Here is a 24,820-nt window from a genome sequence, read left to right on the forward strand (position 1 = left end):
GACTTTCCAAATGCTGGGACTAGAATATCAACCAGCTCTACATGACTTGGGCAATAGCAATCTTATTTATCACGTGGATTTCTGAGATGATGCAGACGCTGATCAGCACGTTCGTATTGCCAAAAAGCCTTACCAAGTGCCTTATCTGGACTCATTTCTCAACATGACTACAAAGGAATCAGATTGCTTTGGAAGGACTGCCATGATGAGTAGGTTTCCCAGGAGCCTTTTATACCTGAGTCACATTCATTAAGCCAAAATCAATCAAGGGTCTTTCCGTGCCATGTTTTATCACACAGCTCATAATGATGGGGTATTTTTTCTCTTTTTTCAGATTTTATCTACACCACTGATAAATGAAAAGACATGAATAGAAAATGAATACATAGGTCAAGATTCTCTTGTGACTCCTGACATGCTGACAACAAGCCAGTGAAGCTGACGTTTTTTTTCTACCGCATAATAGCAATGCTCAATAGTGGATGTCCTTTCTTCCTGTGATCCAGTGATTTGGCACAGAGCTAAAAGGAGAATAAAAGGCGCAGCGTTGGGAAGAAGGGTTGCAAATGGAACCTGGCGTGAAGGCAAAAAAACAGTGATAACTCATTCTCTGAGGGAATTATTCATACAAGTATCAACTTGCCTAACAAAGTCTTTGAAAACGCATTTAGTTAATTGGAACAGACTTTAGGAGGCTTGTCTGGCGCACTTTCATCCTTAATGGAGTTACACAACATCTAACGGATAAGAAATTCTGCTGGATTTGGACTGGAGCATGACAAAGACCAAATGCTCACACTCGGCTGATAAAAAAAAAAGAGCATAAAAAGTTGAGCATGCACTTTATTTGACTGACTTTTAATAACGATTTCAAAATGATTCCATTATCTCTTCTTCGCCAGTCTGCCATTGGGTCATCAGGGCTAAACCCTTATGTTCTGTCCTGACACTCACTTCATCTTTCTTTCTCTGTGCTAAACGTATTCACAATCACACAGCCGTCTTTTCCTGACCTCTCCGACACATGCTGGGTATTAACACACCCACTCAGACACTGGCCATGCATAGATCATCGAGTGTAGTCACCTGGACTCTTGTCTACTCTGAAAACTCGTTGTAAAAATTGGGATTTTACAAGAGCTGTTGATGGTGATTGTGAATGGGATTATGCAAAAAAGCTGTATATCAGCCTTCCAGTTATATTGAGCTTTCATTCAGCATTGATATTCATACCTGACCTCCCATTAAGTAAGGCTAATAAGGGATTAGGGCCTTACAAGGCAAGCACTGCTCTAGACTGAGGGCCAGCACAAGAGCTGAGACTCCTAAAATGCTACACTCATGGCTGAATTACAGTATATGGGAGGGATGATGATGGAAGAATGTTCCACTATCCGTTCATATGCCTGTACCTACTTTGTTACTTTTTTGATAGCATTGTGACTATATACATTGTATTTTCCAAACAATAAGTCGATTTGAAGTATAAAAAACACCCATGTAAAATCTGTCTACTTGAGAAAAACAAACACATTTACACCACAGCTCTGTTAAATTCCTGTATCTGATCAAGTCAGAAGGTCTTGACAACAGTTCTAAAATGATATCACATCTACCTCTAAAGGGACTTGTATGATGCTTGACAAACAAATTTTAAAAAGTGTATGCTTTGTGATATAACATTTTCTGTCAATATACATTTATTTAACATTTTCAGGAGTCTCAGGCCCTGTCCACACGGCAACGGATTCAGGTGACTCCGATACAATTGCTTATCATTTAGGCCTGGCGTCCACACGGCACCGGCGTTTTGGGTGCCCAAAACGCAATCTTTTTGAGAACGGGTTCCAGAGTGGAAAGATCTGGCAACGTTGCCGTTGTGAAGTCGTCTGGATGAGTAGAACGGATTTGTTTACAATGACGTCACAACCACATGACTGTGAGTGCTTCACGCCGGGTAGAAGTGTAACGAACTCGATGCGAGTTGTCAACAAATCCTATAACTTGGTTCATGAAACGAGCTTACAAAATATTTTCACTGTGAATATTTATTGTGTAATGGTGCAAAGTGAGAGAGAGAGAGAGAGAGAGAGAGAGAGAGAGAGAGAGAGACTCTGCCCTTAGGGCAGAGTCAATCCCGCCAGCAAAAATAGGGAAAAAAAGGAGCGATCTCACCTCTTCAGATGCTGGTTTAAGTCCTACAATACATTCCTCAAAAAGGGCGTAGAAGAGCAAATTAATCCATCAACGTGTAGCATTCAATTTATTCCGGACCATTAAAGACGCCGCCTTCCGCGTACGTCATCCTCGCCGCCATATTGGATAGGTCAAAGCAGAGAATAAAGATTCATGTGCTGTGTTTAACTGTACCAACAGGTTTACCGTCCAAACGAGATCACATGGGATTACCTTTCACAGGTGAGAAACAACAAATTAATCCATCAACGTGTAGCATTCAATTTATTCCGGACCATTAAAGACGCCGCCTTCCGCGTAGAATCATACGTCATCCTCGCCGCCATATTGGATAGGTCAAAGCGGAGAATAAAGATTAGCTGCGTTTAACTGTACCAACAGGTTTGCCGTCCAAACGAGATCACATGGGATTACCTTTCACAGGTGAGACTGGAAAAATACTTTTCATTGTATTTGGTCATTATAATGTAATTTTACGAACAGATTTCCCTGACTTTGTGGCTAATATGAAGTCTCGCGCATAATAGTTTATGCGCATGCGTCCTTACTTCTTCTATTGTTCTGGTGTCTCCGAAGGGACCGTCTTACAGCGCCCCTAGAGGTGTGGCATGTGTATTGCATCGTTTTCAGCAAGCGTTGCGTTGCCATATGGACCTGATATTTTACTGATCGTTGCCCATTTGGACGTGATATATTTTTAAATAACATCTCGTTGCCGTTGTCGTGTGGATGTAGCCTCAGTGTAAAGGTTTTGTGACACATGCTAAAGTTTTCGAATTTGCACTTTCCACTTTCTCAGTAACCTGACAAGCTGTGATTGTCTAATTGACTTCAAGAGAGAAAACAAAGAAGCTTTTGAGGGAACAAGTGTTTCTAGATGTTCTAAGTGATAACAGGAACAAACTTGTGTTTATGGCTCTCATCTCATCTCATTATCTCTAGCCGCTTTATCCTGTTCTACAGGGTCGCAGGCAAGCTGGAGCCTATCCCAGCTGACTACGGGCAAAAGGCGGGGTACACCCTGGACAAGTCGCCAGGTCATCACAGGGCTGACACATAGACACAAGCAACCATTCACACTCACACCTACGGTCAATTTAGAGTCACCAGTTAACCTAACCTGCATGTCTTTGGACTGTGGGGGAAACCGGAGCACCCGGAGGAAACCCACGCGGACACGGGGAGAACATGCAAACTCCGCACAGAAAGGGCCTCGCCGGCCCCGGGGCTCAAACCCGGACCTTCTTGCTGTGAGGCGACAGCGCTAACCACTACACCACCGTGGTTTATGGCTCTAATAAGTGTAAATATAAATGGATAAAAGTACACTGTGTCATTCCTGAATACATGAAGTGTACCAATAACTCTCTCTGACATCAAGCTAATAAAAAACTGGGTAGTGTGAAGTATTTTTCTATAATAGCATTTCCACTCGTTTTATTTCTGATATATATATTATATATATATATATATATATATATATAAAATTTCTAGTCATTCACCCAATTCATGATTCAATTCAGTTCACGATATTAGGTTCATGATTAGGTTATTTTTAAAAAATGAAGAAATTTTATTACCAAAAAAAGCAACATTTGTTTTCCTATTCTTTAGAAACTTAAATATTCCTTTTGTTAAATTAAAATCCCTTTTTTTCATTTTTAATAACTAACGATACTTATTTACCAACATTTGTAAAAGTTGGAGTAAAATATAATAGCCTATTAGCTAAAATATTCCTTTTAATTAAAAATAAAAAAAGTTAATAACAAATTGGCCTTTTCTGAATAAACTATTATGAACATTTACTACCTCCATTTTCTTCAGCTTTTAGCAGTCTGCAAAAAGAGAGAGCTCTAATTTCTTGTTAACTCTGTACAATTAATCGCACAACAACTGTTTCCATTTCAGATCTGTTTTTTGCATGTTTTGCCATTATTCGTGCTGTGTTACTTCTGCCTACGGTGAAGTCATGTGTATTCCCGCTATTGTACACCCTCTACTGTCTAAACAATGCAATTACAGTGAGGAAATTCTAAGAGATTACGCAGCCTAATATTAAATCACAATTCATTTTTTATTTCATAGATTCTAATTGTCATAAATTTGTCTCATGATTTATTGTTGCATGATATATTGTTCTATGCCTACTCACCTCAATATACAAGTTGCATTAAACTATTAAAATTCCCAGGCCACATCAGTTCCATTTGCTACTCTCATAACAAGATACGTTTCCTAATAATTTCGCTGTAGTTACCAAATATACTTCAAGAAGAAATCAGTTAATAATAATCTGGAACTTGCAGTTAACCTTACATAGCACTTTAGAGATTCCATTTTGTTAGAGTCTAGTTTTTGCCCTTTTAGCGTTGCTGTAAACAACTGTCAATTTTCCTGAACTGCAGTGTAGCTTTGTGACAGTCCTGCTTTTAATTCATCTGTCAGGCCTGGAAAATATCTGTAAGTTCACCCTTATGGAGAAGTCATTATAAAGAAATTTTTAAGCGAGGACCTTGCAATTCACTTTATAAGTAGGTTTTATTACTCTTTTACAGTGATGTGACTTCCCTTCATGCTAGCATTGGACTAACAGTAATTAAGGCATTAAATAAACTGCTGTTACACCAAGAGCTTGTTTTCGCTGTCGCTAAATAGTTTGTTCTCATAAACTTCTCAAGTGTTTCTCTTTACTGATCATATTCCACTGATGTCATTCATACAAAAAAAAATCCCTTGAAGACTTCATACAAGTTTTTCCACAGCGTCGAATAGTGTTGCCAGTTTAGCATTATTTGTTGCTAGATTTAGTGACTTTTTGACTTTCCCTAGCGACTAAAAATGTTATCTAGTCACTAGCAACAAATTTGGCCACTTCTCGCAACTTCAGCAACCTTCATACTCATTGTCATGCAAGAGGAAAAAAAAAAACCAACCACCTTTCACTAATTTGTGAATGACGCAATCTAGCGATTTTTAGCGCCATTTCAGAGAGCCAGTAGCTACTTTTGATGAGGGTTTTTTTTTTTTGGCAACACTGCATGTAACAAATGCAAATTAGACATGGTTACGTATTGTATGATATCATGCAATATAAAGACTTTTAACAACAGTTCAGAGAAACTATGTGATCTAGTTCACAATCTAAGTTAAGCATTATTTAACTACAGTGATAAGACTCTTTGTGTAACAGCAGTTTATTTAATACCTTAACATGTTTAATATTACATACCTACAGCTTTTATGTTTCACTAAAATTTTCAATACTTCAGTCTAGTACATAAATAAAATGACTGATGCTACTGTATACTGCGTGACTGTTGTATTAGCAACATGGCTAACAATGTGTGTGATTTTAGCTATAACTCCTGAGGTATTTAACATCTTGTTTGATTTAAAAATGCATAACTACTTAGCTATCTTGCTATTAACTTTGTTGATATGCAAAGTTATATCAACTTTGTGGACTATGAGAAAGCGTTTGACAGTGTGGACCGGGAGACGCTGTGGAAACTTAAGATCTTATGGAATTCCAGAGAAGCTTGTCACCATAATAAAGTGCAACTGTGAAGGGTTTACCTGTCGCGTGTCCCATGAGGGCCAACTTTTGGAACCTTTTGAAATCAAGACAGGTGTGCAACAAGGGTGTTTGCTGTCACCTTTTCTTTTTCTCTTGGCAGTTGATTGGATAATGAGATCGGTAACCAAGACGGCTAAGAACGGAATACAGTGGACAACTTGGGAACAACTGGATGACCTTGATTATGTGGACGACCTCGCCTTACTTTCTCACAATCATACGCAAATGCAGCGAAAGACATAAAGGCTGGCAGAGCAATCAGCAAAAGTGGGGCTGAGGATAAACAAGTTGAAGACAAAGGTACTAAGGATGAATACCACGTGTGAAGAACCTATCGTGGTGGATGGACAGCAGCTGGAGGACGTTAAAGAATTTACCTATCTTGGAAGTGTTGTTAATACCATGGGAGGTACAGACAAGGATTCTTTGACAAGGATTGGCAAGGCTAGAGCAGCTTTCCTTATGTTGAGAAAGGTTTAGTCATCAAAGGAGCTATCGATAAGAACTAAACTTCGTATATTCCGATCAAATGTGAAGTCCGTCTTGCTTTATGGGGCAGAAACATGGAGAACTGCTGTAAAGATACAGAGCAGAATCCAAAGCTTTATTAACAACTGCCTTAGAAGAATTCTTGGAATCTGCTGGAAAGACAAGGTTTCAAATAAGGAGCTGTGGAAGTGGGCTGGGGAAGAACCAGTAGCAATGCAAATCAGAAGAAGGAAGTGGGGATGGTTAGGTCATACTCTGCGAAAACCAGCAAACATCATCACGAGACAGGCTCTTTTGTGGAATCCCCAGGGAAAAAGGAAGAGAGGGCACCCAAGAAACAGTTGGAGAAGGGATCTGGAGAGCAAAGTTAAAGCGAATGACTGGAGTTGGACAGAACTAGCTAGAAAGGCTCAGAATCGGGTGCGCTGGAGGAAGCTCGTCGATGGCCTATGCTCTGCAGGGGGCGAAGGGCATAAGTAAGTAAGTAATACCCTGTCCACACTAGGAATTTTGTACGGATACAATACTACTTTCGTACCGCAACACCTGTCCACACTAGCAACTATACCGGTACTGTAGCGGTATAACTGTATCGGTACGAAACCCACAAGTGTATGGGTTTCGTATCGGTACTGTAGCGCTTCGCTGTAGTGTGGACAGATGAAGCGGTTCTGTATCGATACAAATATAATGCGCATGCGCAATGAACCATTCCTACTTCTTCTGGCAATACGCCCGTGCTTTCCAGCTGTAAATAAAACGTCAAAATGGCTCAAAATGACTGTGGAGCTACATGGAGCAAAGAAAGGGGGGAGGGAGGGGGGAAAGGGGAGGAAGAAAGGAGGAAGAGGGGGAAAAGGGAGAGAAAGGGAGGGTAAGAGAAGGAAAGAGGGAGAAAGGGAGGGGAAGAGAAGGGAAGAGGGAGAAAGTGAGGGGAGAGAAAGGGAGATTCGTTTTCTTTGTTTCTTTCTCAACTGCCTCGCGCGTTTTATACAATTCGACTGAATAAATGACCACCAGAAATACAGACTGTACGGTACATTGACAACAAATAGCACACACATGCTGTTTCATCCGCTATATTCTTGGAAGGAAGTTACTCGGTAACCACGGAAACATTTCGCGCACGTGCATTTCAACTACCGTGAAAGAAAACCGCAAACATTTCTCGCTAGTGTGGACAGATGCACTAAACTGTACCGGTATACTTTGTATCGATACAGTTATACCACTATCGTACCGGTATATATGTGAACACAGCATAAGTATCTTGCTAGCTTTTGTTTTCTGATTGTCAATGTAACTTCAGGCAGCTAACGAGCACATTATGTTTAACCCTCTGTGCAATGCTAACTAGCGTAATAGCAAGCTAATACCAGCTAGCTAGCCTGAATGAACATTTTTTCAAGATTAAATATTAGTTTTTAATATTGTGTGATACTATTTTCTGTGCCCTTTGCATTAGCAACAAAGCGTGTGTGATTTTAGCTAGAACTCCTGAGGCAAAATACCTACAACTAGGCTATCACAATTAGGATAAAATGGTAAAAATGGTAAAAATGATGTTAGGTACCTGCTTTTACTGTGGATATGTAAACTAAAATTTAAAAAAAAGTATTTTCCAGTGTCATACATGGCTTTGTTTCTGTCTCAGAGCTCATGTAATCATCACTGGCAGACATTTTTTCTTCTGTGCAGGACAAAAAGTAATACAAAAGCAGAAGCCTTTTCATTATTTATCTGGTTTGTCTTTTTGGATTAAGTGCTTCTGCCAGGTCTGACACACACACACACACACACACACACACACACACACACACACACACACCACTGAGTTCTGCTGTTTTTTTGCAGGGTTACTGTGCATTTGAAAAAAAATTCCTAATAATTCCTAAGCATGTGAAAAATTGGACATTAGCTTGCAGGAGCGTAGCTGGGGGGGCCTTGGGGTGCCCGTGACCCCCCCTTTGTTGGACCATACATTTTTTCAATAGCCGCATAAGAATATTAGAAAAAAGCGCCCACTGTAATTTTTCTAACTTTTTTAAACTAGATTGTCACCTCAGCCTCATTAGGGTTTCTATAACCTTGTATGGACTTCCTGTGGTTCGGGCGCGAAAACCCAGTTTGTCAGAGTGTGTGCGGGAGAGAGAGGCGGATGCAAGTGCAGATACGTTAAATAATACAGTGTGATATGAGCATAAAGTGCATGAAACGCACACAACAGGCAAACAGCAGGCACCGTTGTAATCGAGGAAACAGGCAGGAGGTCAATCGAGGCGCGGACAGAATATCAGAGGCAAAACTATACAAGATCAAGGGATGAGAAACAGGAGTCGAAAAACCAGGAGGTCAACGAGAACAGGGACAGGAAACAAGGGTCTGTAAGGCACACTAGACGCCGCGTAATACTTCTCATCGTACTTGCATGGGCGCAGTCCTTAAATAGCCCAAACATAGTTCACTGATTAAAGACAGGTGTTCTTCGTTAACAGCACACGTGCCGGAGCTCGTTACGCGCACGTGCAGCCCAAGGCGCACCTTCAGGTGCACGAGCCAAGGCGCGCAGGACTGATACAGTTCTGCGCAAGCGCAACACGATCGCACTAGAAAGCATGGTCAAGCTGCCAGTGTAGCTGCAGTCTTTTTAGTTGCAAATTACGAGTATTTCCTCTTGTGTTAATAATTCGCCATGTCAAAACAAGTGAAACTTTCCTCCTTCTTTTGACGTGAAGAGAAGTGAGCAATTTATTATACAACCCCGATTCCAAAAAAGTTGGGACAAAGTACAAATTGTAAATAAAAACAGAATGCAATAATTCACAAATCTCAAAAACTGATATTGTATTCACAATAGAACATAGACAACATATCAAATGTTGAAAGTGAGACATTTTGAAATTTCATGCCAAACATTGGCTCATTTGAATGACAGCAACACATCTCAAAAAAGTTGGGACAGGGGCAATAAGAGGCTGGAAAAGTTAAAGGTACAAAAAAGGAACAGCTGGAGGACCAAATTGCAACTCATTAGGTCAATTGGCAATAGGTCATTAACATGACTGGGTATAAAAAGAGCATCTTGGAGTGGCAGCGGCTCTCAGAAGTAAAGATGGGAAGAGGATCACCAATCCCCCTAATTCTGCGCCGACAAATAGTGGAGCAATATCAGAAAGGAGTTCGACAGTGTAAAATTGCAAAGAGTTTGAACATATCATCATCTACAGTGCATAATATCATCAAAAGATTCAGAGAATCTGGAAGAATCTCTGTGCGTAAGGGTCAAGGCCAGAAAACCATACTGGGTGCCCGTGATCTTCGGGCCCTTAGACGGCACTGCATCACATACAGGCATGCTTCTGTATTGGAAATCACAAAATGGGCTCAGGAATATTTCCAGAGAACATTATCTGTGAACACAATTCACTGTGCCATCCGCCGTTGCCAGCTAAAACTCGATAGTTCAAAGAAGAAGCCGTATCTAAACATGATCCAGAAGCGCAGACGTCTTCTCTGGGCCAAGGCTCATTTAAAATGGACTGTGGCAAAGTGGAAAACTGTTCTGTGGTCAGACGAATCGAAATTTGAAATTCTTTATGGAAATCAGGGACACCGTGTCATTTGGACTAAAGAGGAGAAGGACGACCCAAGTTTTTATCAGTGCTCAGTTCAGAAGCCTGAATCTCTGATGGTATGGGGTTGCATTAGTGCGTGTGGCATGGGCAGCTTACACATCTGGAAAGACACCATCAATGCTGAGAGGTATATCCAGGTTCTAGAGCAACATATGCTCCCATCCAGACGACGTCTCTTTCAGGGAAGACCTTGCATTTTCCAACATGACAATGCCAAACCACATACTGCATCAATTACAGCATCATGGCTGCGTAGAAGAAGGGTCCGGGTACTGAACTGGCCAGCCTGCAGTCCAGATCTTTCACCCATAGAAAACATTTGGCGCATCATAAAACGGAAGATACGACAAAAAAGACCTAAGACAGTTGAGCAACTAGAATCCTACATTAGACAAGAATGGGTTAACATTCCTATCCCTAAACTTGAGCAACTTGTCTCCTCAGTCCCCAGACGTTTACAGACTGTTGTAAAGAGAAAAGGGGATGTCTCACAGTGGTAAACATGGCCTTGTCCCAACTTTGAGATGTGTTGTTGTCATGAAATTTAAAATATCACCTAATTTTTCTCTTTAAATGATACATTTTCTCAGTTTAAACATTTGATCTGTCATCTATGTTCTATTCTGAATAAAATATGGAATTTTGAAACTTCCACATCATTGCATTCCGTTTTTATTTTCAATTTGTACTTTGTCCCAACTTTTTTGGAATCGGGGTTGTATATTTTTTTCCATCAAAGTTGCATTTTGTGGCTTCGAAGCCAAGTTTTAGTGCCGTTTCTAGAACACAACATCAAGAAAACGTGGAAGAAACAGCAATAATGGAAGAGCTGCCTAAAACTAGCAATGGTCATTATTTTGTGTTACATAATGTACTCAGGCTGCCAGTCAGTGTGTGACCCCCCCCCCCCCCCCCCTTGAAAAATCCTAGCTACGCCCCTGTGCTTCTGACTGATAAGTGAGCTGTAGCGAAGGATAAAATGTGACTGTCTCAATGTCTATGTGCTTATTTTCACTCATAACAAGGTTTTTGATTCCATCATTAAAGGCTATTCATATTCAAATAACAACGAATGTAACAATTTACATGATTTATTCAAACATCAGGAAACAATGGCTCCTAAATAGAAAATCAGAAACGCTTTAAACCTGGCTATTGTTACTGAAAGTGCAATGCTGCGTAACACTGTGAACGTTTGTACATAAATGGAAAAACAAGAGCAGGTTTAATTCCTGGATAGAGGAGACTGGCAGGAGATGTGTGTAAATGTTCAAAACAAGATTATCTTCTTAAGATAGCATACCATAACAGTTTAGCTGTATTGCTTTTTTTTTTTTAAGTCGGGCTTTCAGAGAAAGAAAAAAATCACACTGAATGGAGGAGATGAATACTTTTTCTTGTCATGCTTTTATTCAGGCATTCTCATAAGAGAACCATCTTGGGTGTATAAAACGCTGTATATGTCAGATATTGTGAGTTTCAAAGAAACAGTGACAATATAGCTGGAAGTGAATTGCTTTTTTTGCTGCATTTCCAGTCTAGCTCTGGAAAAAAAAAAATTATGAAATACAGCATGCAATCAGATAGACAATTGTAACGTAAATATCACTTCTTCTAGATATAAACATGGGGTATATCTCGTTCCTGCAGAGTACAAGCAGTCCCTGAGGCCAGTCAGACAGGTCTTTAACCAAGTGCTTTCAACAGCGTATGCGATACAGGAAGCCAGGAGCTGGCTCTGACACATCTGCTGTTCAATTCAACACACTAATCCCTACACACAAGGAGCAAAATGCATTCCAGGAAGGAAATGTTCACCCAGCACCCTGTGCATATAACCATGCAGCTCTTCCACCTCAGATAAGGCTGTGTGAGAGAAGCCCATTCAGAATGGCTGAGAACATTCATCTCAGCAAAACTGAACAAACACACTGAGCCTGTGACCGTAACTACCTGCGAGTACGCTAAAGTCCAGACCTCAACAGTTCCAGAAGGTTTTATTTTTGTTTTTTTCCCCTCCCATGTAGGATTTCTAGGTGTCAAAATCAATATGAAAATAAAGACGTCCTGATAACGTGGTGGCAGAATGCACACGACTGTACGGTTTTGCACTGAATATAACCATAAGCAGGGCGGCACGGTGGTGTAGTGGTTAGCGCTGTCGCCTCACAGCAAGAAGGTCCGGGTTCGAGCCCCGGGGCCGGCGAGGGCCTTTCTGTGCGGAGTTTGCATGTTCTCCCCGTGTCCGCGTGGGTTTCCTCCGGGTGCTCCGGTTTCCCCCACAGTCCAAAGACATGCAGGTTAGGTTAACTGGTGACTCTAAATTGACCGTAGGTGTGAATGTGAGTGTGAATGGTTGTCTGTGTCTATGTGTCAGCCCTGTGATGACCTGGCGACTTGTCCAGGGTGTACCCCGCCTCTCGCCCGTAGTCAGCTGGGATAGGCTCCAGCTTGCCTGCGACCCTGTAGGATAAAGCGGCTAGAGATAATGAGATGAGATGAGATAACCATAAGCAGTTATGACTTTTAGCTGAGAAACAAGCACTAAAAAGCGGTAAGTTGCAACAAACATAACGGAGGACATTTTCAATATAGTCCTTTCACAAATCGCCTGTTGAATGTCAATCGTAGAAAGGGTGAAATACTTCCACACGGTGGTGTAGTGGTTAGCATGGTCGCCTTGCAGCAAAAAGGTTCCGGGTTCGAACCCAGTGGCCGGCGAGAGCCTTTCTATGTGGAGTTTACATGTTCTCCCCATGTCTGCGTGGGTTTCCTCCGGGTGCTCCGGTTTCCCCCACAATCCAAAGACATGCAGTTAGGTTAATGTGGGGTGGCCTTGGGCTGAGGTGCCCTTGAGCAAAGTACCTGACCCCTGACTGCTCCCCGGGCGCTCTGGTGTGGCTGCCCACTGCTCTGGGTGTGTGCGTGTGTTCACTGCTTCAGATGGGTTAAATGCAGAGGATGAATTTCACTGTGCTTGAAGTGTGCATGTGACAAAGGTTTCTTCTTCTTCTTCACATGGCCAACATTTTTCACTGTTGCTCAGCTGCTCAAACTGTTTTAATCTGATTCAATCTTTTTCAGTCAAAATACGTGTCCATTTTTCTAAAAAAAAAAAAAAAAGCCCTCCCAAATATCAATTTTGACAATTCTCAGTCAAAAAATGTTGGTGGTGTCCCTACCAAATATAGTCAGCTGTTGTTAATTATATTTATATACTTGTGTTGTGTTAGCTAAGGCAAACATACATGGAAAGTTAATGTGGACTAAAATCTTTCACCACTGTGTAACTTCATATATAGGCTGCTATACACCGATCAGCCATAACATTATAACCAGTGACAGGTGACGTGAATAACATTGATTATCTCATTACATTGGTATCTGTCAAGGGGTGGGATATATTAGGCAGCAAGAGAACAGTCAGTTCTTGAAGTTGATGTGTTGGAAGCAGGAAAAATGGGCAAGCGTAAGGATCTGAGCGACTTTAACAAGGGCCAAATTGTGATGGCTAGATGACTGGGTCTGAACATCTCCAAAATGGCACATCTTGTGAGGTGTTCCAGGTATGCAGCGGTTAGTACCAAACAAAAGTGGTCCAAGGAAGGACAACCAATGAACCAGTAACAGGGTCACAGGTGTCGAAGGCTCACTGATTCGCATGGGGCACGAAGGCTAGACCACATGGTCCAATTCTACAGAAGAGCTACTGTAGCACAAACTGCTGAAAAAGTTAATGCTGACATCTTTGTTTTAGCCTTGTCAAAGTCACTCAGATCCTTACACTTGCCCATTTTTCCTGCTTCCAACAAATCAACTTCAAGAACTAACTTCTCTTGCTGCCTAATATATCCCACCTCTTGACAGGTGCCACTGTAATGAGATAATTAACAGTTACTCCATGTAATTGAGTTGTACATGAGCTAATAATTTTGGGGGTTTTGTTTTTGAGTAGAGTTTTTATTTCATCCTCGGTTGGTTCAGCAACAGGTTCTGCCATTTTGTTTCTCTCTACTCACGGTATGTGAGCTGATATCTGAGCAATAGAGGAGCCAATCAGAGCGTGCGATTGCTCATATCCAGTGAATGTGGATAGAATAATCAATGTTATTCACTTCACCTGTCAGTGGTCATAAGGTTAGGGCTGATCGATGTATACACTACAACTTCATGTACACTACAACTTCATTTAAGAGAAAATATAATGAACTAGAGTGTTGGGACTGTTGGAAACCGGAGGAGTTCCGCTTCAGGAGTATTTAACGTTAATGACAAAAACTGAACAAATAAATTTGCGTTTTATCCACTAATATTTACCAAAAGGGAGCGGCACGGTGGTGTAGTGGTTAGTGCTGTCACCTCACAGCAAGAAGGTCCGGGTTTGAGCCCCGTGGCCGGCGAGGGCCTTTCTGCGTGGAGTTTGCATGTTCTCCCCGTGTCCGCGTGGGTTTCCTCCGGGTGCTCCGGTTTCCCCCACAGTCCAAAGACATGCAGGTTAGGTTAACTGGTGGCTCTAAATTGACCGTAGGTGTGAATGTGAGTGTGAATGGTTGTCTGTGTCTATGTGTCAGCCCTGTGATGACCTGGCGACTTGTCCAGGGTGTACCCCGCCTTTCGCCTGTAGTCAGCTGGGATAGGCTCCAGCTTGTCTGCGACCCTGTAGAACAGGATAAAGCGGCTACAGATAATGAGATGAGATATTTACCAAAAGAAAGCTCCACAACCCTAAATTAACATCAAATAACATTGTGCTTATTTAAATCGCATCGTAGGAAATCCCAGGGAATCTGACTTTTCAACCCATAGGCATATACAATACACAGGGGTTTCCATACTATAATGAGACTGGAATACCGCTCTGCTGTGATAATGATGACCAATACACGAGACCGCTTTTGCAGTCTGTCATGTTGAAAGATTCCATATTTTCTGGACCGATATAGTGGTTTGCAGTGGTGAAAGAAACGAAATACAAACTCCAGTTTCATTGAGAGCACTCCAATTGCACGGACAGAAAGTGCATCTTGCTAGAAAATCAAAACAAGACCACTGATTAAAGATTACTAATGTGAGATAGAGATGGGGAAGGGCTTCTAGGGGGTCAGTAATACTGGAGAGTTCAAACCATATCCACAACAGTTTGTGCACCATAATAGAGCCTATAAATAAACAATTGATTTCATACATATTTGGTTTTGTGACATATTAACTATGAAGAGTGATGGCCCTGACATTTGGCACCTTGCTTATCAGCTCAGGTTCCACTGTGCCATGCCAGGTGGAAACCATTCTGCAACCTTCCTGTTCAACAAGTCTGATTATTACGTTTGAGCTCGGCTAAAAAAATTAAAGCAAGTCAGTCAAAACCTGGATTCAGAAAGAGAAGCAAGATACTGTGTAGTGTTATCATATTTTCAGAAGAATGTAGGGAGGGGAATAGGAATTGGAGCGAAGAAACCAAGCAGAAGGATAAAGGACAGCGAGACAGGCAGAAAGAGAGAAACTGGTTCTTAGCAGGGCTGAATATCGATAGGAACTGTGAGCGGATGTCGATTGACGCTGTTCATCCGTTTCCAGATGAAAAATAAAGGAATGGAAACGGGCCATTTAATAATTATGTGTAGCGGTGGAAGGGTGCCAAGGAGAGTGTATTTATAGCATGAAAGCTACTGTTGTTCCTGCTGTTCCAACTGCATATCTAACACCTTATTATATATCATACATACACACATAAATACATAAGGGCCCTCCATGATTATTGGCACCCCTTGTAAACATTAGTTAAAATATAAATTTTGGTGAAGTACGGTAGCTTCATCTCACACTGAAAAAAAAAAAATCCCAACTTTTAATTGAAATACATTTATTCAGAGAAAAACACGTCCCTCATCTAGAAATAATTATTTACAACAAAAACACATGTACCACTATTATTGGTACCCTACATTTAATACTCTGTACAACCTCCCTTTGCCAATAAAACAGCACTGAGTCTCTCATGTACCATTTTATAAGATTGGAGATACAGAGCAGGGAATCTGAGACCATTCCTCTTTACACAATCTCTCCAGATCATCCAGGGTCCTCAGCCCTCTCTTGTGCTTTCTCCTCTTCAGCTCAGCCCACAGGTTTTCAATAGGGTTCAGGTCAGAGGACTGAGATGGCCATGGCAGAAGCGCGATTCTGTGGTAAGCAAACTAGTTTTGTGTTGATTTGGACATGTGCTTTGGATCATTGTCCTGCTGGAAGATCCAATGACGACCCAGTTTTAGTTTCCTGGCAGAGGCAGCCAGATTTTGATTTAAAAAGTCCTGGTATTTCATGGAGTCCATGATGTCATGTACCCTAACAAGGTTTCCAGGGCCTTTGGAGGAAAAACAACCCCCAAACATCACAGAACTTCCACCATATTTTATAGTTGGAATAAATATAGTTGGGTTCTTTGCATTATAGCCATCTTTTTTTTTTTATACACCAAACCCACCTTGAGTGTTTATTGCCAAAAAGCTCCATTGTTACATCAGACCATAGAACACGGCTCCAGTCAAAGTTGTAGTAGTGTTCTCCAGATCATCCAGGGTCTTCAGCCCTCTCTTGTGCTTTCTCCTCTTCAGCTCAGCCCACAGGTTTTCAATGGGGTTCAGGTCAGAGGACTGAGATGGCCATGGCAGAAGCTTGATTCTGTGGTAAGCAAACTAGTTTTGTGTTGATTTGGACATGTGCTTCGGATCATTGTCCTGCTGGAAGATCCAATGACGACCCAGTTTTAGTTTCCTGGCAGAGGCAGCCAGATTTTGATTTAAAAAGTCCTGGTATTTCATGGAGTCCATGATGTCATGTACCCTAACAAGGTTTCCAGGGCCTTTGGAGGAAAAACAGCCCCCAAACATCACAGAACTTCCACCATATTTTATAGTTGGAATAAATATAGTTGGGTTCTTTGCATTATAGCCATCCTTTTTTTTTATACACCAAACCCACCTTGAGTGTTTATTGCCAAAAAGCTCCATTGTTACATCAGGCCATAGAACACGGCTCCAGTCAAAGTTGTAGTAGTGTTCTGCAAGCTTCAGGTGCTTACGTCTGTGATTAACTGACAGAAAAGGCTTTTTCTGGTTTGCCTTCCAAATAATCTGTTGGCATGGAGGTGGCGTCTGATGGTGGTTTTCGAGACTTGGAAACCCCAAGATTTTACTTTTTCTTATAATTCACCAACAGTGATCCTTGGGGATTTTTTTTAAACCATTCTCCTCACTGTACATGAGGGAAAAATACACTTGTGTCCTCTTCCAGGCAAATATGTAACAGATCCAGTTGGTGTCCACTTTTTTATTATTGCCCTAACAGTAGAAATGGACATTTTCAGGCAAGTAGCTATTTTTTTTATAAGCATTCCCTGACTTATGAAAGTCAACACTCTTCTCCTTCATTTGGTTTGTGTATTCTCTGATCTTTCCCATGTTGACGGATGACTAAGGGAATTTGGCCTCTGTGTCACCTCATATTTGTAGCCCAGTTAATCAGGAAGTCATAGATTACAGCTTGAACGCTCCTACACACTCCAATCAACTCAAAAATGTTGAGTTTAAATGGGAAACATGCTTCAGCTATATTGTGTTCACTATAATTTCCAGAGGTGCCAATAATAGTGGCACATGTGTTTTTGGTGAAAATGATCGTTTCTTGATGAGGGATTTGTTTTTCTCTGAATAAATTTGTTTCAATTAAAGGTTGGATTTTTCTAATTTTTTTCAGTGCAAGATGAAGCGACTTCACCAAAAGGTGAATTTTTTTCTAACCCTTTTCACTACACGTTACAAAGAGTGAAGTGTGTGTGTGTGTGTGTGTGTGTGTGTGTGTGTGTGTGTGTGTGTGTATATATATACTGTATATATGTGTGTGTGTGTATACACACAGTGCTTTTCTGGTTGCCTCTTTATTTATTCATTATCATCCATTATTTATACTGTGAAGATGTCTAAATAAACTGTTATTACCCTGTTTTCAGTTTCACAGTGTTTGGCTCCTAGACTTCAGCCTCAATAAGAGCTTACACTAAATGCATATGAGCAGGTTTGACCATTTATCTGTCCATACTAATTGGCATTTTTGATTCAACGCCAACAGTCATACACTTCTACTGTACACAATATACCATCTGCAAAAAAAAGTTTAAACAATGTGCCTTTACTCTGATTCTAAAAGCAAACGCTGGATTTTACAATTCTTACGATTATTATTCGTAATTTAATGCCTTTTCTTAAAAGACAGCTATGGGAGACCAAACATCACCCCAGTAAATGTCATATGAGCAAAATCATTTTGAAGAAATTGAAGAAAAGATTTTTTTTCTGCCTATTAAAATAGGCGTTTATAAAAATGATCTTAACTCAAGAGTTACCAAGCGGATTACAATTCTGATACGTAAATTGCACAAGGCTGTTTATTCTTATCTCGAAATGGCTTAAATGAATGATTTAACAAGGCGACCAAACATTATGGACGGATCTGAACTTTGCATGTTCTTAAAAGGAGCAACAAGGTGATCCTCTGACCTTTAAATTGCCTCTGCTATGGCCGCTTGATCAAATCTGTATGGAAATTTTGCCTTACTAACACAGCTGACTCTAACTCCCCTGACCTCAGATCAAACACTGGAGGTCAGGAGGAATCTATTTAATATATTACACCAGCTTCAGCCGCTGAGTAATAAAAGGCTGTGGAACAAAACTGAATAGAACACTTTGTTTAAATCACTCATCAGCAAACAACAGCTGACCCTGCCCTGACCCATACCCTCTGAACTCTGAACCTAGAGTTTCCCAACAATACCCCCCAGCCCAGCACCTGCTCTCCCTCGCTGAAAACGCGCCTGCCGAAGCTCCACACGATGCTGGGAGTGGGGTCGCCTGTGGCCTCACAGATCAGGACGGCCTGTTCCTCCAGCTCTGATGCTGTCTGGTTCTTCAAGTACGTGATCTTCGGTTGCACTGTATACATGCACGCACACACACACACACACACACACACACACACACACACACACACACACACACACACACACAAACTCAGCAGAGAAGTGGTGAGAAACTGCTGCTGAGAAAATATCGATCATGCATGTGTTAGGACTGCTAAAACACTGGTTTAAAGGCAATGAGCTGGAAAATGCAATCTTGCCATTTCAACAAATCTATTCAAACATATACTTTTTTTCATACCTGAATTGCATTTTTTTATTCAGTTTTAATTGTTTAATGCTTTAAGCAATATTTCAGCTTTAAATAATGCCTAGAATCATTGTCAGCCCAAGCACGTTTAGTATTTGAAGTGTGCATTTCCACATTTGCACAAAATAAACTAAACGATTATTTAAATGCATAGTTTGCATGATTCTAAATCAACGACTACAATGTTATTTGTTAGCTACATTAGCTTCGTACCTCCAGGGCAGAAATAAATAAGCAAACATGTCTTGGCTGATTGAGTACATTATGTGAAAAGTTTTCATTTTTGGCCAAACTATCACTTTAAGCCTTGCTCGTCTGGGGCACACGAGGGGCGTGTGCAATTTCATCACACACAAATATGAGTACCACTGAAGAAGCAGTATCTAAAATCTTGCTTAGGTTTGCAACCAAAACCATTGCTCATCCTTTATATCTACTATAATTTCAATTCTCTCGCTGAGGAAGGACTCTCAGGGATGATTATCTGTCTCTTACCAAACACCTTGAGGCTGATCTCCTCCTGCTTCTCTCCTGCTTTATTGCGGGCGATGCAGGTGTAATCTCCCTCATCCAGCTTCTTCACGTCTTTGATTGTCAGCTCTGAGCCGTCATCATTCACGCTGTATTTCTCATTGGCCACCAGCACTACATTATTACTGTGCCAAACGAGAGTGAGAGATAATTACTGACCTTCATATTCACTATACATCTGCAGTATCTTGAATGTGATTGCTTCGTTTCTCCAAAGCCTTAAAGATGTTTTATTTAAATTAAAAAAAAGCCATTTTCCAGTCGTATAGTGAATGATATCCAGTGTTCTCATGAAATCCCACAATGCACTGCAAATGGTTAGCGTCAAAATGAAGCATGAGGCTAATATAGCTAACAGTGGGTGCAATGGGAGTCTATTTTAGATGCATGCAGTTCTTCAGTGAAGTCACACAGACTTGCTGATGTGGTTAAGGACACAGTGTGGTTTGCTGTTATCTATAAACATGAACAAAGTTTCAATGTGAAGCTAATGTTGGCAGCCATCTTGGATAACCGGACTCACGTTTTCCTTTAGCGCATGTTGATTTGGGATCATTGAGTATACTGGAAAGCTGATATTATGCAGATGGTAATATACAAGGTGTCCAAAGTCAGAAACCAATGAGAGTACCAAGAAGGACTAGCTCTACCCTTTCATCCAATGTTACTGCCATTTTTCACCTGTAAGGAATATGAAGTATATATATAACTTTATTCTGTCCACATTCACTGGATTTTGAGAAACAGAGCACTTTTATTTTTTGCAAATTTGATAAATAAAAACTTCATACAAAATTTCCAACAAAATCATTTCCGCTTAGAATGTAAACAAACCAGAGAAATGACAGTAGCAATTTGTGAAAAATGCTATAATCATTTTTGAAAAATAAAAAACGATATGTTCTTACCATCCAATGCCTTTTTTTTTTGTATTTTTTGGGGTTTTGTTTTCGAGTAGAGTTTTTATTTCGTCCTCGGTTGGCTCAGCAAAACACTCCACCATTTTGTTTTTCTCGACTCACGGTACAGTATATATATATGAGCTGGTATCCTAGTAGTAGAGTAGCCAATCAGAGCGTGTGATTGCTAATATCCAGTGAATGTAGACAGAATAAATATATAGTAGTATTTGGTGTGATGACCTTTTGCTTTAAAAAAAAAAAAAACAGTAGTCACAGGTACGAGTGCAGTTTTATAAGGAAATGAGCTGCAGGTTTTCCTGAGCATCTTGCAGAACCAGATTCAGGCCTTCTGGAGATTTTGTCACACTTTTTTTTTTTTTTCCTCAGCAAAACCCAGCAACTTTCATTATAGGTGTTTTTTTTTTTTTTTTTTTGGCCTGAAAAGTGGTTTCTTACATAATATGCTGCTTTCTTTACTGACATGCAAACATTATTCTGTCACATTTCATGTTGTGGTGGAAAACTAATGTTTGGAAATCTAAAATGTGTTTGTACTAACTCGATAATGAAGTCATAAAATCAAAAACTATAACAACGCCTGTATAACACAACAACACAAAACAAATAACCTCATAAATTTAAAAATAAGGACATTTTTACGTACTCCAACACTGGACTTCATTAATCAGTCATTTTAGTAGGGGAGAGCGGGGGAGACTTGGGACAGTTTGTATTCCCCAAAATTAGTTTCAACCAATCAAGTTTATGAACACATATGCCGCTTTTCCACTACCAACGCGGCTGAGCCGTGCCGTGCTGAGTTGGGCTGAGTCGAGCTGAGTGGGGCTGTTGGAGTTGCATTTCAACTACAACCGCGCTGAACCGTGCTGGCTGGAAGTGGGTGGACACATTGGGTGGAGTTAGCGAAAGTGGGTGGACGTCACGTGATGTTGTTAGGCGGCGCAAACAGTGACATCAGTGAGCTTTTAAGCGGTAGTCTCACGACCCGGAGAGTAAACAATAAACATGGAGGACATGGAGTCGTTAGTGTTGCTGGTCTTGGTGCTGTGGCTTGTTGTCACCGACAACGCCAACAGATACTGGCAAGAGCGTATAGATGAGGCGAGGCGCATAAGGCTTCAGAAATTCTCGTAATTCGTAATTCTTCTTCTTCCGGGTTTACGGTGTTTACAGATCCCAGCGTGCTCGCGGGGCGTGTGTGGGCATGTGAGGACACTCCTCCTCACCAATCAGTGCACAGGGCAGTGTCTCCTCACGCCCCCAGCCTCACTCAGCTCGGTTTGGCTCGCTTCAGCCCCACTCCAAAACCGTGCGAGTTTTGGGGGCTGAGCAGGGCTGAAGCGAGCTGAGTCGTGCTGTTTTTAGATAGTCGAAACGCGAGCCGTGTCGGGCTGAAGTGAGCTGAAGCGAGCTGAAAAAGGGTAGTGGAAAAGGGCCATTAGATACTTTATTAGCACTCTTTCAAGAAAGAAAAAAAAAGAAAGAAAATTGTACAATTACAAAGGATTTCTATAGAAAAGGAGCTCAAGCCACTTGGAAGTAGTTGAGACTAATCGAGCCAAGAGGCTTAAGGTTTTAGATTATATCAGACGCTAGATGTTGCCCCTTAGAGTAACCGACTTCCTTTGGAGCCACGAAGCTGGACACTGCAGTAAGGTTTGTGCAGTTCAATATTTTTGTCAACCAAAACTTGCATTTTCTACTTCGCCTCCATGTCCATTCTATGGTGGAATGTACGTTGGTGAATTCAGGATTTGTTAGGAATTAAAGTATGCAGGCAAGAGTTACCATATACAGTATTAATTATTAAACTTAAATTCTGAGGAAAAAACATTTAAGGATTTTTTTTTTTTTTCAAAATGACCAGATGGGGAGAGTTGGGACAGTTCATCATGTTATAGGTTTTTTTCTTGTGGTTTACAAATATAAAACTGTTTAATTTTTTTTTTTTTTTTTTGTTAAAAATGTGTGCATGTACCTGCATGAGGATTAAACTTATTTCATTCCTTCTTGAGAATGGAACTGTTTTGTCGAGTCAGGTTTTGGGTAAATTGACATTTTTCTATCGCTGTACCAGCATTGTGTGTTCGCACAGTTCATATGTTACAAGTTTTGACAATAAATAAAAATTAAACATGTAGGCCTAGGTATTTTATTTTTGTTCCATGTCTCCCCGCTATGTCCCAAGTCTCCCAACATAATATCCCATGTCTCCCCTCAAAAGTGAATCCTGAAGGCCAGTACATGTGACAAGCTGAGAAACTAATGTTGTGGTAAGAAGGTAGAGTAAATCCTCTCAAATGCAATATGAAAGTCTGTAAAGAATTTCACACAATCTACAGAAGCTGAAAACTTGTCCCAAGTCTCCCTGCACTCCCTTACTTATCAAGATATATGCAGATCTGTTTGCAGGCCACACCAAAATAAAAATTCTGACTAGTTTATGTAAAGTCCCCCTGATGCTGATTTTATTCATACTCATGTGCCGATGTTATTAAGCTGCAGTCATCCTTATTTTTATTACTAAGCATGTTCAAGGCAGAGCTGATTTACATTTAGTAACACACACAGAACTCCAAGTCAAAAGGCAAAGCTTACAGAGAGATGAAAATGACAAAATAACAGCTAAATGGTGAAAGAGAGGCTCCTAAGTTTTAGCACAGGGCTTTTCAAAGTGTGGGGCGCGCCTCCCCTAGGGGGCGCCAGAGTTCTTCGGGGGGGCGCAACGTGAGGAAAAATAAACCAGAATAAGTTACTATTGCGGACATTTAGCGAGCTTCAGCTAGCCTTTGCCAGAGACAAAATGGATCGATTTTTAGTACCTAAAGCTACAGTGAGTGAGGAGACAGAGTCTGGGCCAAGCAAAAAAAGAAGGAAGTGACCACGATTATTTAAAGTTTGGATTTTCATGGACTGGATCTGAAGATGCTCCACTGCCACAGTGTGTTGTCTGCCAAGAGGTGCTAGCTAATGATGCTATGAGATGTTTAAAATGTGTTAAACAAGATGTTTAAAAAAAAAAGCACAGATGTTTAAAATGTGTAAAAAAAATGTGACCGCTCACCGAATCCAGGGACACATGTCAGCCGAAACGAATCCGAGATAATCGCAAAAGAATCATTTTTTTTCGAAATTTGTGATTTTTGTTTTTTTCCATCATGTGCAAGTTGAGATCTTGAAGAATGCAATCAGTATTTCAGATAATAGATTGTTTTGTTGGAAAAGCATACATTTTTTGTTGCAAATTGTCTCGTTTTTGTCAGGACTGTAGCCTGCTGGGGGGTGTGGGTAAATTACCATATGGGCCATTCACATGATGATTTAAGTCATTTGTTTTTTTTTCCGCGAATCAGCTGTATGATGCGGGCTGAGCGCATGGCTACTTAACTGCATACAGGCGTGTGATTTCACTATGGAATAAGTTACTAAACAGAGCGCAGAGGAGCAAACACCGCAAAGCAAACAGACACTCGGTATTTACATCGGAGATCACCATTTCTACCAAAAAAACCCGCAACCTCGTTTTCCAGATTGAATGGAATACTTGAATGATCGGATGATACACGGACCGTTCTAGGACTACATTCCATCGGAGGCATTGGTGTGTGCAAGGCGCCGTTTCTCTTTCTGATGGGGTAAGTTTATTAATTTAAGGCTGTGTGGTTATTTTTGCATGTAACGGAGAGTGTTGTGGTTTGGTTTAACCTAGGTCACAACCGGACGTACGATTTTTTGGCCGTGTGATTTTTGGCGTTTCCCAAATCGCTGCGTTTTTTTTTTTTTGTTCACGGAGAAAGACGCGCGTTGGCCGTAAGTTTGTCTTGCAACCTGAATAAAACGTAAGCGCCCGTAGAGTTTGTTTGACATGACAAAGAACCTCTGTGGCCGGTCTGCGGCTCGAAAATCAGCACGTCACACGCGCGCTCTCGTGCGTTTCATGCGCGCTCTCCGTGCGTTTCTTGCGTTTTTTGCGTGTAGACCGGCCGGAGGAGCACGGTACGGCCGGTTGTGACCGAGGCTTTACATGAAACTAGTGTTGTGTTAGTTGTGTCATCATCGTGCTATCTTTCTTTCTTACGGTGTGAGTAATTTTTCAACCACAAAACGTTCAAGTATACTTTAGGACTTATTTTTGTACTTCATAATTGTTTTGGGCATACTTTGCATGGAAGGAAAATTGACGTGGTGATCTTTGTTTACATGAAAGTAGTATCGTGCTAGCTCGTAGGGGGTAGGGCT

At 40.9% G+C, this 24,820-nt stretch overlaps 1 protein-coding gene across 4 annotated transcripts in view; it reads right to left on the minus strand.

Annotated features, from left to right (window-relative positions):
- ncam1a (neural cell adhesion molecule 1a) overlaps positions 1–24,820 on the minus strand; it is a 780,402-nt gene that overhangs the window by 165,587 nt on the left and 589,995 nt on the right. For all 4 annotated transcript variants that reach the window (XM_060936138.1, XM_060936137.1, XM_060936141.1 and 1 more), the window contains 2 exons: positions 19,623–19,783; positions 18,748–18,890 (listed from right to left, as the gene is read on the minus strand). In XM_060936138.1, the coding sequence (XP_060792121.1) occupies positions 18,748–18,890; positions 19,623–19,783 (304 nt within the window). The remainder of the gene's footprint in view (positions 1–18,747; positions 18,891–19,622; positions 19,784–24,820) is intronic.

This window comes from Neoarius graeffei, chromosome 12 (assembly GCF_027579695.1).
Source record: "Neoarius graeffei isolate fNeoGra1 chromosome 12, fNeoGra1.pri, whole genome shotgun sequence".
Classification (NCBI taxonomy): domain Eukaryota; kingdom Metazoa; phylum Chordata; class Actinopteri; order Siluriformes; family Ariidae; genus Neoarius; species Neoarius graeffei.